The sequence below is a fragment of the Coturnix japonica genome, chromosome 6 (assembly GCF_054131305.1).
Source record: "Coturnix japonica strain WE chromosome 6, WE-NBRP24, whole genome shotgun sequence".
NCBI classification, from domain to species: Eukaryota; Metazoa; Chordata; class Aves; order Galliformes; family Phasianidae; genus Coturnix; species Coturnix japonica.
In genome coordinates this window covers 23,723,676-23,736,601 of record NC_140668.1, presented here as the reverse complement: position 1 = coordinate 23,736,601, position 12,926 = coordinate 23,723,676, and the positions used below count along the sequence as shown (strand labels likewise).

Sequence of the window (12,926 nt, the reverse complement as noted above, 5' to 3'; positions counted from 1 at the left end):
GCACCTTGTACTCTGGTACTTGAGGGAGCTTAGAAGCAGGAGGGGGCTGACTTTTAACACAGTTTGATAGTAATAGGACAAGGGAAGATGGCTTTAAACTAACGGAGGAGAACTATGAGGTGTCAGGAGGAAATCCTTCCCTCAGAGGGCGGTGAGGTGCTGGCACTGCTGCCCACAGCTGTGGGTGCCCCATCCCTGGAGGTGCCCCATGCCACGGATGGGCCCCGAGCAGCCTGAGCTGTGGGGCAGGCAGCCCATGGCAGGGCTTGGGGCTGGGTGGGCTTTGAGGTCGCTTCCAACCCAGCCATGCTGTGATTCTACGACAGCTCTAGGTGGCCCTATGGGAGCCTGGTGGCACTCGGTGACCCCCCATAGACCAAACCACACCATGATGTGTTCCCGAGAGCCCAGCGCCCAGCACAGCCCATATCCCACACTCAGCAACAGCAGTGCTATCTATCTGCTGCTTTATTGGAGCCGCAGAGGGAGACACAGTGGGGACGAGCGGGCAGCCCTGTGGCACGGGCACTAGTTCTTGCCACATGGGAAGGTGGTGCTGATCTTCCTGCAGTAGCAGAAGGCGTTGAAGAACCGGCAGTAGCAGGTGGCACAGGGGTCACAGCAGGGGATCTGGTGGCCCAGGCAGGACTCCAGGAGGCGGACACAGCGGCGTGGGGAGCTCCGCTCCTCCCTGCCTGCAGCTTGCAGGGCTGTAGACAGTGCCTGTAAGGGAGAGGAGGAGAGGAGGCTTGTGGTCCACCCTGCTGCAGAGGAACTGTGTTAGAGAGCCCAGAGCCTGAGGCACCTCCATCTCAGTTATCATCTGAGATATCCACAATTCAGCTCGCTCCTACTTGGGGCTTGGAGCTGGACCCCGGTGATGCCAGTTCCTCTTCATGCTTTACTCACTGACCCCTGAGCACAATGGACCTATGGCATCACCCGTGAAAGACCTGCTTGGGATTCTCAACCCTGACCTCTCATCGTGGGATATCCCCCATGCCCTGCAGCACTTCGGTGGCTCATCCATCCAACCCCTCTGGTCTCCATCTGCCCCTGGAGGTGGAAGCCTGGTCCTTTGCAGGGACAGCAGGAGCAGGTTGCCTACGCACTGCAAGAGGAAGGGAGGTAGGTGTTTCCTCCCAGAGGACCCTGCAACTTTTGATTCACTGTTCCTATTCCCTTTGGCTGCAAGTGTCCTCAAGGTCTCCTCTGATTTCCAACCAAACAATTGATCTGGCTGGAGCAATCTCCAAAGAGGATGTTTCACACCCACTTGTCATTACTGGAAACGTGTGGTGGGAAGGTTGGGTTCCCATAGGAAATGAAGCAGGGAAACCTTGCCTGCCTCCAACCAGCTCAGCTCCAACCAGCTCAGCTCCCAGCCCCTGCAGCAGTATCCCTGGAGGCCAGCCCCAAACAGAGGGGCGCGATGGGATGCTCCATTCCTGCACAGCATCCCATGAAGTGTTGGTTCCAAACCACCCCGTGGCACAGAGCAGCCCTGTTTGGGGTGTCCTTAGGAATACACCAGCTCTTGGCGTGTTACCTGTGGTTCCAGCACACCGCTATTCTGCAGGTCACCATCACCTTGCACCTCCAGGGCCATCTGATCCAAATCCAGCCTGGGAAGAGCTCCTGTGAAACAGAGGTGGGCACTGTGGGCTGAGCAGGGGCTGCCTGCTTAGTGCTGGGGAGCTGGCTGTCCCAGCGGGGGCTGTGGGACTCACCATCAAGCTCTGCTGACAGCTCCTTGGCGTTGCGCAGCAGGCTGGGGTAGCGGGCTGCTCTGTCTGCCTCCTCCAGCCCAGTGCTCATCTTCTGCAGGGGGCTGTGGCTGAGGTCCGAGGTGAGGATGGCCTGGATGCCCTGCAGCAGCCCGTAGCACAGCAGCAGCGCGTTCAGCATGGTCCTGGGGCAACGTGCACAGAGGGTAAGTGGTCATTGTCAGCCCGGCTGTCTTCTGCTTGGTGCTCCCTAGAGCTGTTTGCAGCCTCCTTTCCCTGCTCACAGGGGAGCCCGGAGCTTCTTAACCCCACACTGCCACCCATGGACACCCAATGGGGCACCCCAAATGCTCCCCACCCCCATCCCCGCCCCACAGCCCCTTCCCTTCAGACCCACTGACCTGTGTTTGTTGTGGGGCTGCAGGTGCTGCTCTGCAGGGCTTGCTCGGAGTCGCTCTGCCTCGATGTCCTCCCTCCCCACATCTCGCCGGGAACTTATATCGGCTCCTGGTTAATTAAGTGCTTCAGCCACATGACCCCGCTGAGCGGCAGGTAGGTGGGCTCTGCTCTGGTGCAGACGGGGCTTTGTCTGGATGGCAAAGCACCAGCGGGGCGTGGGTGGGATGGAGTGCTGCCGTGTGGGGCTGCAGCCAGGAGCCAGTGCCCACTCAGCCCCAAATCCAAGCGAGCCCACGCAGCGATGCTGTCCCTGTGTTGGTGATGGACACGCAGCTTCCTCCTGTTTCCCACACCAGCAATGTATCATCACCTGCTTCTGGCCCAACATCAGCCCCATCCCCTTCCTCATATGGCACCAGCCACAGCCCAGAGCCCATCACAGCTCCCACCACCCAGCCCCACATCCTCCAGGTGCTGACTGTGTCTTCACTCCTTTCCAGCTCCTGCAGCCTCAGAGCGCTCAGCATCCCGGCCTCAGCTGCACCCAGCAGGGAGGATGAGCTGCACACAGCTGTGCTTCCTTCGGCTACTTGGTGCTCCAGCAGCACACCTAAACCCAAAGGGAGCCGCAGTCAGCCCCACAGCCACGGGACCAGGTAGGGCTGGAGGAGGCACCTCTGCATCCGCCCTGCTCACATGGCTCCTCCTGCAGCCCCACACCCAGCTGGGATCCCCGTGTCCTGCCCCCAGCTGGGATGCCCACATCACACACCCACTTGGGGTGCCCTATAGCTCACACCCACTTGGGGTGCCCACCCCTTACACCCAGCTGTGTCCCCATGCACGACACCCAGTCTGGACGCAGACCCCATTCCCGTGCCCCCAGCCCGGAGCGGGGCTCATTACGGGCTGCGGGGCTTCTGGGAAGGCATTAACATCGCCGAGCGCTGAGAGCTTTTTAATCTGCGGGAGCATCTCGTGCTTAACGAGCGGCCCCGGGCAGGTAACGAGCTAAATGAGCAGCCCGCATCGCTTCCAGGAACACAGCGGCCGCATCGAGCCCATCCCGCACGTGTCCGCAGCCCCGCGCCCTCCCTCGGCCTCACGTGGGAGCTGGGTGCGATGAGCTGCGCCCGGCCTCGGCCCGGCTGCGGGGCGGGGGTGCGGGAGGAGACGGGGCCCTTTAAGGCTGCGGCCCGGAGCACACTGACGTCAGCGGGGCGGGCGCACCGGGACGCCGCAGCCCCGCGGCCCCCAGCTCCGCCGTGCGGTGAGTGCGGGACCCTCGGGGGTACGTGGAGGGGCTGAGGGCTGGGGCGGGGGGGGTGGGGGTTTGGGAGAGGTTGGGGGTATTTGGGGGTCGGGGGGGGGGAGGTGGTTGTGTTGGGGTGCTGGGAGTTGGGGGGGTTGGGGTGCTGTAGGTTGGGATAGCTGTGGTTGTTTTGGGGTGCTGGAGGTGGGGATATAGGGGTGGGGGATATAGGGGTGCCGGGGGTCAGGAGGTTGGGGTGCTGGAGTGCTGTCGGGGAGCTCAGGGTTGGTTGGTGCTGAGGACCACAGCACTGTGCTGCCTGGGCTCATGGGGGGCTGAGGTGCCCGTGATGCTGAGGCGCCATTGGGGTGGATATTGGGGTGCCTGGGGTTATGGGGTGCCTGGGGGTGGGCGCGTTGGGCTGCCCACGGTGCCGAGGTCCTGGAGCGCTGGGCTGCTGGGGCACCAAGGGATGAAGGTGTTGTGGTGCTCAGCAGGCAGGGTACCCTCGCTCAGCACCCTCCATCCCGCAGCACCCGATGCCCGTCCCCAGCCATCACCATGGCCGAGGGCAAGATCGCGGGGCTGTACGACCTGGAGCGCACGCTGGGCAAGGGGCACTTTGCCGTGGTGAAGCTGGCGAGACACGTCTTCACCGGGCAGCGCGTGGCCGTCAAGGTGATCGATAAGAGCAAACTGGCCGGCGAGGCGGCGGGGCAGCTGCTGCAGGAGGTGCGCTGCATGAAGCTGGTGCAGCACCCCAACGTGGTGCGTCTCTACGAGGTGATCGACACCCACGCCAAGCTCTACCTCATCCTGGAGCTGGGTGACGGCGGGGACATGTTCGACCACATCATGAGGCACGAGGGCGGCCTGGCCGAGCCCCGCGCCAAGCATTACTTCGCTCAGATCGTCCACGCCATCTCCTACTGCCACAAGCTGCACGTGGTGCACAGGGACCTCAAGCCCGAGAACGTGGTGTTCTTCCAGGAGCAGGGGCTGGTCAAGCTGACGGACTTTGGCTTCAGCAACCGCTTCCAGCCCGGCAAGATGCTGACCACCAGCTGCGGCTCCTTGGCGTATTCAGCACCAGAGATCCTGCTTGGGGACGAGTACGATGCTCCGGCTGTGGGTAAGGGCCTCCCATACGCTCTCAGTGTTAACATGGGTTTCTCTTTGTGGTGTTCCTCATCCTCAGAGCCCTGTGGGACTGACCCCACGCTGGGGATGCTCAGCTCAGCTCAGCCCTGGCAGCAGTGGGAGGTGGAAGGAAACCTGCTCAGGGTGCAGCCGCCTCCAGCTCTGAGTTTCCTCTGGGCGCTTCCTGCCGCTGCTTTGAGCCACGGCAGGAAAAGGGCTGGGAGCCCAGCCAGCACTATGGGGAGCTGGGCAGAGCACAGGGCTGCACTGACACGGCCTGGTTTTAACAGAGTGAGGGGAAGGGTTTTAAGCTGAGCTGCCGGGGCTCGGAGGGGTGATGGGAACACGGATACGTGGCTCTGCAAGAGCAACTGGAGCAAGGAAACCGGCACGGATGGGAGATGTTAAAATGCGCAGGCACTTAAAGGAGCTGAAGGTGTTGAGGGAGAGTCTGTGCTCAGCATCCGAAATGTGAGCGCTGCTGCAATAGGAACAGGATCGGTCTGTGGGCTGCCAGGAGGGAGCTGCACGCGGGGCTGTGTGTGGTCACAAGGAGGCACGTGGAGATGAGGCATCCTTCCTATGGGGTGGCAGCTGTGACTGCGGCGCTTTGGGCTCCTCAGGGCTTTACTGAACGGTGTTTTCCTCCCGCAGACATCTGGAGCCTGGGGGTCATCCTCTACATGCTGGTGTGCGGGCAGCCCCCCTTCCAGGAGGCCAACGACAGCGAGACGCTCACCATGATCATGGACTGCCGCTACACGGTGCCGCCACACGTCTCCGCGCAGTGCTCAGAGTCAGTAGGCAGCTCTCCGTGCCGTCCTATCCCCATGGGAGCCCCGTGGGAGCCCTGCGGGGCTGGGGCTCATCGCGCTGTCCCTCCCTTCCCTGTTCAGCCTCATCTCCAGGATGCTGCAGCGGGACCCCCGGCAGCGAGCGTCCCTGGAGCAGATCGAGGCCCACGCGTGGCTGCAGGGGGTGGATCCGTCCCCCGCCAGCCGCTGTTTGCTGCCCCTCACCTCGCACAAACGGGTGTCCCAGGAGGAGCACGAGATCATCATCCAGGCCATGAGCTGCGGGCACATCGCAGACCGGGACACCATCCAGGAGTGAGCAGCGGGGCCGGGCTCTGGGGGAGGAGGGGCTGGCGGTGCCGATGCGATCGCGGCCGTCGGGTGCTGATGGTTCCCGTCCCGCAGGGCGCTGGAGGCCGATCGCTACAACCACATCACGGCCACCTACTTCCTGCTGGCCGAGAGGATGCTGCGGGAGAAGCAGGAGGCGCAGAGCCGCCTCCAGGAGCTGGCCCGGCAGACACACGGCAGGTCAGCGCCATCCCGCCCCCCAGCCCCACGCAGCCCCGTTACCGGCTGCTCACGGCGCTGCCCTTCCCCAGGACCGGCCCGTCGGACGCGCTCAGCGCTGGGGTCCGTCAGCCCGCAGCTCTGGGCCCTGGCAGCTCCCAGCCCAGCACTGGGGATGGCGGCCGTGCCCGTGTGACCCCGCGTGTGCTGCTGAAGGCCCCCACCATCGACACGGCCATGACCAAGAGCAGCCCGGCCCTGCAGCAGATCTGCGAGGAGGAGGAGGAGGAGGAAGAGGAGGAGTGCAGGCCCGGAGCCATGGAGAGGAAGAGCAGCTCCCTGAACCAGGAGCAGATGAGGGATTTCCTCCGAGCCGGGGCCCGGCGGGGGCCGCACCGGGGGGAGCCGGGGGGGTGGGCGGGGGGACGGGGGGGCGGCGGAGCACGAGGAGCCGCGGGGCTGCGGGGGGACGGGACGGGGAGAGCGGGGGAAGCGGGGGGAAGCGGGGGGAAGCGGGGGAACGGGGCACACGGCGAACAGAGAACAGGGGAAGGAAAGGGCGGGGGAGCAGAGCGGGGGAGCGGGGGAAAGCGACGGGGAGAACGTGATAAAGGCGGACCCGGGTAAAGGCAAGAGCGGCCTGAGGGAGCGGCTGCTGCAGATCCCGCTGTGCGAGAAAGCGTTGGCCTTCAAGATCCGCCCCGGGCCCAAGGACGGTCTGCTGCCCATCGGCCAGTTCAGCTGCTGCCACGTCATTTAACGCACGGACGGTGTTTGTAACTGCCAGGAACTGACTTTTATAAATAGTCTGTTTTAATGGACCGACACGGACGGGCCGCAGCCCCCGGGGCCACCACGCGCGTCCCAGCTGCACCGTGACCCCTGCCCTGCCCACACCCCACGCGCTGCCCATCTATTACCTGTTATTTCCTATCTATTACCTGTTATTTCCTATCTATTACCTGTTATTTCCTATCTATTACCTATTTCCTATTTATTACCTATTTCCCATTTATTACCTCTTTGTTTTCTTGCTGGCAAGAAATGAAGCTCGAGGCGGGGCCGCCCCACGGAGCGGCCGGGAACGGGAGTGAGTTGGTGGGTGCAATAAAACGCGCTTTGGTTCCACGGCTGCGTCTGATCCGGGGCTGCGGGACGGGGATAAGGGATAAATACAGGATAAATAAGGGATAAATAAGGGATAAATACAGGATAAATAAAGGATAAATACAGGATAAATAAAGGATAAATACGGGATAAATACAGGATAAATACAGGATAAATAAAGGATAAATACAGGATAAATAAAGGATAAATACGGGATAAATACAGGATAAATACAGGATAAATAAAGGATAAGGCGGCGCCTGAACAGGGGCTCGAACCCTGGACCCTCAGATTAAAAGTCTGATGCTCTCCCAGCTGAGCTATCCAGGCTCACGGGCCGGGGCAGGACCCCGCGCCGCCACCGGACGCGCGTCCGTCCCCGCCGAATCTTTTTGTCCCCCCGCGGCCACCGTCCGCAGAGGGGCGGGGCTTAGCGCCACCCGGAAGTGCTGTTGGCCCACGTGCGGCCATGGCGGCCCCGGCCAAGCGGCGCCGGGCGGCGGGGCCGGATCCCATCGCGGCCTTCGTGGCGTGGTGCGAAGCGGCGGGAGTGGAGCTGAGCCACAAGGTGAGCGGCACCGCGGGGCGGCCCCACGGCCTCATAGCGGGCACACGGCGGTGCTGAGCGGGTCCGTCCCGCAGGTGTCCATCAGCCGGCGGGGCACCGTGTCGGGATACGGGCTGCTGGCCGCCGCCGACCTGGAGCCGGGGGAGCTGCTGTTCAACGTGCCGCGCAGCGCGATGCTGTCACAGCACAACTGCGGGATCGGGGACCTGCTGAGCCACGGTGAGAGCGGCGGGGAACGGAACGGCGGGGAACGGAACGGCGGGGAACGTGGGCTGACAGCAGCGGGGAACGGCGCCGGGTGCGCTGCGCTGTGTACGAGCGGGGCTGCGGCAGAGGACAGCGCGTGTCCCGGTGTGTGTCGGTGTTTGATGTGCTCTGTCCCTCCGGTCGCGCAGCCCACGAGTCCCTGCAGAGCCAGTCCGGGTGGGTGCCGCTACTGCTGGCCCTAATGCACGAGTTCACCACCAGCAGCTCCCGATGGCGGCCGTACTTCGATCTGTGGCAGGACTTCGGCAGCCTGGAGCATCCCATGTTCTGGTGAGGGGAAAGCCCTTAGAAGGAGTTCAGCCCCTCCTTCCTGGGGCAGATGGAGAGATCAGAGCTGCTGGTTGTGTTTAAACAGGCCAGAAGAAGAGCGAACCAGGCTCCTGCAGGGCACCGGCATCCCCGAGGCGGTGGCCAAGGACCTGGCCAACATCCAGCTGGAGTACAGCTCCATCATCCTGCCCTTCATGAAGTCCCACCCTGATGTCTTTGACCCTAAGCTGCACACGCTGGAGCTGTACAAGCAGCTGGTGGCGTTTGTCATGGCTTACAGGTGAGCAGTGAGGGGATGCTCCGATGGAGGGAAGATGAGCAAAGGGAGAAGAGAGCAGTGAGCAATTACAGGCTGTGTGATTAAAGAGTGCTCGCCCTGTATTGCAAGGTATAAAACACAATTGTCTTCACGTCCCTTGTAGCTTTCAGGAGCCTTTGGAGGAGGAAGATGAAGATGAGAAGGGCCCCAACCCTCCCATGATGGTGCCTGTAGCTGATATTTTGAATCACGTGGCCAACCATAATGCCAGCCTGGAATACGCTCCTGTGAGTGCCAATGCCCTGTGCCCCTTCCCTGCAGCGCTGCCAACCAAGCGGGCCTGGATCTTATTCACAGGGAGCTGTTCCGTGTGCCATACACAGCTCTCGGAGCCTCTCCTCTCTCTGCTTACAGAAGTGTTTGCGGATGGTCACAACGCAACCCATCAGCAAAGGGCAGGAGATCTTCAACACGTACGGGCAGATGGCCAACTGGCAGCTCCTGCACATGTACGGCTTTGCAGAGCCATATCCAGGCAACACCAACGACACGGCCGACATCCAGATGGTGACGGTGCGGAAGGCAGCAATGCAGCGTGAGTGGGAAAGGATGGGGCAGGGGTCGCTCCTGTTAAGCAGTGATGTATTGAAATGGGGCTCAGGGTGAGGGGAATTGAGGCTGCTCCGTGGCACTGTAAGTGCTGGGGTTACGCTATGGCTTTCTGCTTCTTGTTTCCCCTTGTGCCATCTGCAAACTGAGTTGGGTTTGCAGCTCTGCTGTCTTCAAAACAGGTGCCAAAAGCAAAGCGCAGCAGCAGCTGGTGGCAGAGCAGTGGGACTTCTTGTGCCAGCTGGAGATGGTGGGGGAGGAAGGCGCCTTCGTGCTGGGATGGGATGAAGTGCTCACAGAGGAGGAGCTGTCTGTGACCCTAAAGGTGAGCAGTGAAAGTGGTGACCTGCTGCTTAAAGAGCTGCACAAGAAAGGGCACAGACTGTACTGCAGCTTAACTCACCTGCCCCATGCAGCCCACACTGTGCTGCTGTAGGGAAGAAAGCCTGAGGTGCTCACGCTGCCCCTGAGCTGTCTGTGGTTGGGTCACTGCAGGTGCTGTGCATGTCAGAAGAGGAGTTCAAGGAGTACAAGGAACAAGACGGCTGGGAGGACGACAGTGAGGAAGAGGAAAACTCAACCCTTTCCAATGCAGCTCTGTCCAAACTGAAAGCCCCTTGTAAGATGCTGCTTTACGACAGCGTGCTGCTGACCTTGGAGTCGTACAGGTCAGACCTGAGAGCGGAGGAGGACTTGCTCAATAAAGAGGTTTATGAGAAGCTGAGTCGAAGGGAGCAGCAAGCTTTGCACGTGCGCTACGGACAGAAAAGGATCTTGCATCAGCTGCTACAGTTGGTGCAATAAAAGCCTCACTGCCCCTGGAGATCAGCTGCACAGAACTGTGCTCAGGCAGGAGCTCAGCCTTCAGCAAGGAAGGAAGACCAGCACACACCATCATCATATAAAAGAAGCGGGTTCCCTCACTCAGCATCAGAGATCTGAGGCAGTCGCTGTGCCTCGTCCAGGTGAATAAGGCAGAAATGCAGCTGGTAGCTCTTACCTCATAGAAATGCAGAGCAGAAGCACTAAGAACTGAACAGCTCACCTATACTTCAATGCTGAGCATTCTGCAAGCGGGAGCCCATCTGTTTCAGGCTTTCACACAGGCTCAGTACAGCACAATGATTCCTCTCACCTCTGCAGAAGGTATTCTGTAAGATGGGAGCAGTCACAGGCCTGCAGGTGCTGCATGTTGGGCTTTAGATACACACCCTAACTCAGGCACTACTATTGTCCATCACATACAGCCTTATTTGTCCCTTGGCAGCTTTGTAAGATAACATGCTGGATGTTTGCAGGCCAAGCTGTGTTAAATAAAGATGGAGTTTCTTACCCAGCCAAACGCCATCTCCTTCAGCAGGATGCAAACCCCCCTCCAGAAGATCTCTGCAATAATTGAAGCTGCAGCAACAGCAAACATAAAGGTCAGCTGCAGCCCTTGGTGCACTGCTGGGGTCGGAGTGGTTTAACATCACCTCAGGTAATGGAGTGATGCAGTGGCTGTTCTGAGTCCAGTCTGCCATCCTGGCTTGGCTCTACAGCAGGCTACATTTTGAACCAGGCACACAGCAGTGAATGGAAAGGTTATTCCTTCAACCAGAGGACACTGCACCCAGGGCCCCTGCTGGCAAGGAATCCCCACAGAGGTGGCACCAGCACTGGTCTGACAGTGCCAGCTGTGGGTTCTTTCCCTCATTAGGAAGAAATGGTTACCTGTACCCTCCTACCAGCCCATTAACTCCATGTAACACAGGTTGGGATTCTGGCAGAGTCCCCTCTGCCTCTCACCCTCTCTTACAGCAGCATGACAGCTCCTAAGGCCTAAAGGGAACCAGATGTGTACAGCAGTATTAGTACAGAACCACAGAGACCTTTGAGCTTTAGCAGAGACAGCACTGGGAGCCAGTAGGTCAAGCCCACAGGCTCACATGCAGAGCTTGACCTGAAGTTAAATGGCAGAAAAACCCTGCCAAATCTGGACTGGATAAATCTAGCAGCTGTTTGTTAGTTCTTTGTATCCACTACAGGAGGGAAGAGCAAGCTGAAGTTTCAGCTCCATAGCCAAAATGTTCCAACTTGCAGTGAATCCCCATTTCCTATCACTTCTATGTTGTAAGGCTTGAGGAGCTTGCAGTATTCATCCCTATGAGTTAACCTAGGTAAACCAGCAAGCTCGTACAGACACTTGATGAAGAATGTTATACTGAGGGTATCATTAGAAGAGAGTGTTATATCAGGGGGTATCATGGGAAATAAACCTGGTCTGCTACCTGTGCTCTGTGTCCCTCCACTGCAGCCTCCTTTCTGGCACTGCTTGCCAACTTCCAGTACTTCCATCTCCACGTAACTATTCTGTTGTTCCTCCTCCTCCTGGCACTAAGAATCGAGGCTCCATCTATTCGTGACAAGTCTTCCCTCTCAGCTCAGTGCTGGAAGCAAACAATCCTCACTAGGCAGCGGCCAAAATACACTGGAGAACTGCCAGTTCTGGGTGGCTGAAAAGAGATACTGAAAGACAGCGACTGGCCAGGTAGGATGGAAGTGGAGAGAAGAAGCACAGTGGCACGCGCTGCATGTCATGACTTTAATGTGTAACTACAGTATGCATACATACAAGAAGTGGGAGAACTAAAGCCCAAGGAACTAGAAAGGCTACAAAATACAACACGCGGACCAATACTTTTACAAAACATTCAAAATCCTTTTACAAAATGGGCTGTATTGGTCCTTTTTTTTTTTTTTTAATATAGATTTTTGTTATCTTTTTTCTTGGTTTTTTGTGGTTTTTTTTTTTGTTTTTTTTTACAAACTTATACTGTCACGGGGTAGGGAAAGGTCTGCATTCAGTCCCCCTCCCCCCCCCGCCCTTCTCCAAAATTTACAGGTGTCAGGAGATAACAAAAAGGAAAGCTGTAGGTCTGGTCTCTGGTTTCTTTACTAAAAACAGCTGACCCTCTCCCAAAGGGCCTGAGGTGTGTCTTCTCCTCCCAACAGAAAGGAGGCGTTCTGACAGCCACACGGCTCTGTCAGCACTGGGAGGAAAGGGGAAAACAACGCTGAATCTTAAAGCCCTCCCTCATCTCCCCCACCCCCTCCATAGTATTCCCATATTCCAAACGTATCCACCTTCTTTTTCTGTAAAACAACTGAGTGATTTAGAGGTCCCCCATCCACATAAAGAAAAAAAAAATAAGTTACATAATAATATAACTGGCTTTTTCAATATTCTTTGGGAGTCTGGCAATGTCAGGACAAGGAGGTCTGCCCCAGACAAGCACTTGGCATCAGCAGCTGCCCCTTTATTACAAGCCGGACAGGCACCAGTTCCCCATTTGCCTTTTACACACTTTGCACAAACCCAGAAAGTCCAGACAAACGTTTCTGTTCCTTGTATTTACATTAGTTCAAAATGATATTCACAGCATCTTCTGAATTTTGGCCAAAAGTCACAAATTCGTTTCAAACTTTGGAACGTGCCCATAGACTTTCACCCCAGGTCGGTTGTATGTACCCAATCGAGGGAGCTGGGAAGGTCAGGAGGAGCCTTACAGATTCTTCTGTCGGTCGATGGGACAGGGGCCTCCAGGCTGGCACATTTAGAGCACAAGATGCAGCTCATCTAACTGGCACCAGTCCCCTCCATTACTTGCTGGGCTTGTTTCTGCCCCATGCAGCACTGTGCAACTGACTGGAACAACCTGAACACAGAAGCAGAGCAGTATTAGTTGTTAACTGTGCTCCCCACCTAGAACCCAATACAATGCATGACACCACAGGTGCAATATTCCCAACTGCATGTGCATTAGCAAACGTGTGGGCAAAGGAGCCAGGCTCTGATTGTCTGCAGTGCTACTGCATCACAGAAATGCAGTATGCTTGGCTCAGTCCCCATAAGAACACAGAAGAGCAGTGTTTGAACAGCACATGCACAGTGCAGCAGGCTGCTCTGAGCCCTCTGTACTGCACTCTACTCTCCTATGAAGAAAGGGTGAGGGAACTGGGCTTCCTTAACTTGGAGAAGGCT

At 58.2% G+C, this 12,926-nt stretch overlaps 3 protein-coding genes, 1 long non-coding RNA gene, 1 other non-coding gene and 1 pseudogene across 19 annotated transcripts in view; 2 read left to right on the top strand and 4 right to left on the bottom strand.

The window, feature by feature from the left end:
- Window positions 1-450: 450 nt before the first annotated feature.
- Window positions 451-3,348, bottom strand: AGRP (agouti related neuropeptide). Its single transcript, XM_015873898.3, has 4 exons — window positions 2,129-3,348; window positions 1,731-1,912; window positions 1,550-1,638; window positions 451-723 (listed from the first exon to the last, which is right to left on the bottom strand). Exons 2-4 carry the CDS (start codon window positions 1,906-1,908, stop codon window positions 529-531), a joined length of 462 nt encoding a protein of 153 aa, XP_015729384.2. The 5' UTR covers window positions 1,909-1,912; window positions 2,129-3,348; the 3' UTR covers window positions 451-528.
- On the top strand, window positions 3,342-6,950 carry LOC107319009 (SNF-related serine/threonine-protein kinase-like; annotated as a pseudogene). Its single transcript, XR_014947734.1, has 6 exons — window positions 3,342-3,417; window positions 3,912-4,510; window positions 5,173-5,314; window positions 5,415-5,627; window positions 5,718-5,843; window positions 5,915-6,950. The product of XR_014947734.1 is annotated as an SNF-related serine/threonine-protein kinase-like (transcript).
- A 137-nt stretch (window positions 6,951-7,087) lies between these two features.
- On the top strand, window positions 7,088-11,177 carry SETD6 (SET domain containing 6, protein lysine methyltransferase). 2 transcript variants are annotated; one of them, XM_015873590.3, is made up of 8 exons: window positions 7,368-7,497; window positions 7,572-7,716; window positions 7,893-8,034; window positions 8,120-8,314; window positions 8,457-8,580; window positions 8,708-8,888; window positions 9,085-9,227; window positions 9,398-10,244. In XM_015873590.3, exons 1-8 carry the CDS (start codon window positions 7,399-7,401, stop codon window positions 9,704-9,706), a joined length of 1,338 nt encoding a protein of 445 aa, XP_015729076.1. In that variant the 5' UTR covers window positions 7,368-7,398; the 3' UTR covers window positions 9,707-10,244. The 2 variants fall into 2 exon arrangements, with proteins under 2 accessions (XP_085407813.1, XP_015729076.1); XM_085551687.1 differs by having other exon boundaries at window positions 7,088-7,716; window positions 9,398-11,177.
- Window positions 7,187-7,259, bottom strand: TRNAK-UUU (transfer RNA lysine (anticodon UUU)). Its single transcript has one exon. It is a non-coding gene; the product is annotated as a tRNA-Lys (tRNA).
- LOC146760523 (uncharacterized) lies at window positions 10,310-11,311 on the bottom strand. The gene is made up of 3 exons (XR_014947736.1): window positions 11,173-11,311; window positions 10,616-10,723; window positions 10,310-10,447 (listed from the first exon to the last, which is right to left on the bottom strand). It is a non-coding gene; the product is annotated as an uncharacterized LOC146760523 (long non-coding RNA).
- A 161-nt stretch (window positions 11,312-11,472) lies between these two features.
- CNOT1 (CCR4-NOT transcription complex subunit 1) overlaps window positions 11,473-12,926 on the bottom strand; it is a 47,780-nt gene continuing 46,326 nt past the window's right edge. For all 13 annotated transcript variants that reach the window (XM_015873577.3, XM_015873582.3, XM_015873578.3 and 10 more), the window contains one exon: window positions 11,473-12,600. In XM_015873577.3, coding sequence (XP_015729063.1) covers window positions 12,522-12,600 — 79 coding nt within the window. In that variant the 3' untranslated portion in view covers window positions 11,473-12,521. The remainder of the gene's footprint in view (window positions 12,601-12,926) is intronic.

Bases quoted from the DNA above. Each gene is read 5' to 3' on its own strand.
- AGRP (XM_015873898.3), bottom strand. From the start codon at position 1,908: ATGCTGAACGCGCTGCTGCTGTGCTACGGGCTGCTGCAGGGCATCCAG. The intron at 1,639-1,730 runs GTGAGTCCCACA...TCTGTTTCACAG, and splicing joins GCTGTCAGCAGAGCTTGATG to GAGCTCTTCCCAGGCTGGAT. The intron at 724-1,549 runs GTAACACGCCAA...TCTCCCTTACAG, and splicing joins GCGGTGTGCTGGAACCACAG to GCACTGTCTACAGCCCTGCA.
- SETD6 (XM_085551687.1), top strand. From the start codon at position 7,233: ATGCTCTCCCAGCTGAGCTATCCAGGCTCACGGGCCGGGGCAGGACCC. The intron at 8,035-8,119 runs GTGAGGGGAAAG...GTGTTTAAACAG, and splicing joins CTGGAGCATCCCATGTTCTG to GCCAGAAGAAGAGCGAACCA. The intron at 8,581-8,707 runs GTGAGTGCCAAT...CTCTGCTTACAG, and splicing joins CCAGCCTGGAATACGCTCCT to AAGTGTTTGCGGATGGTCAC.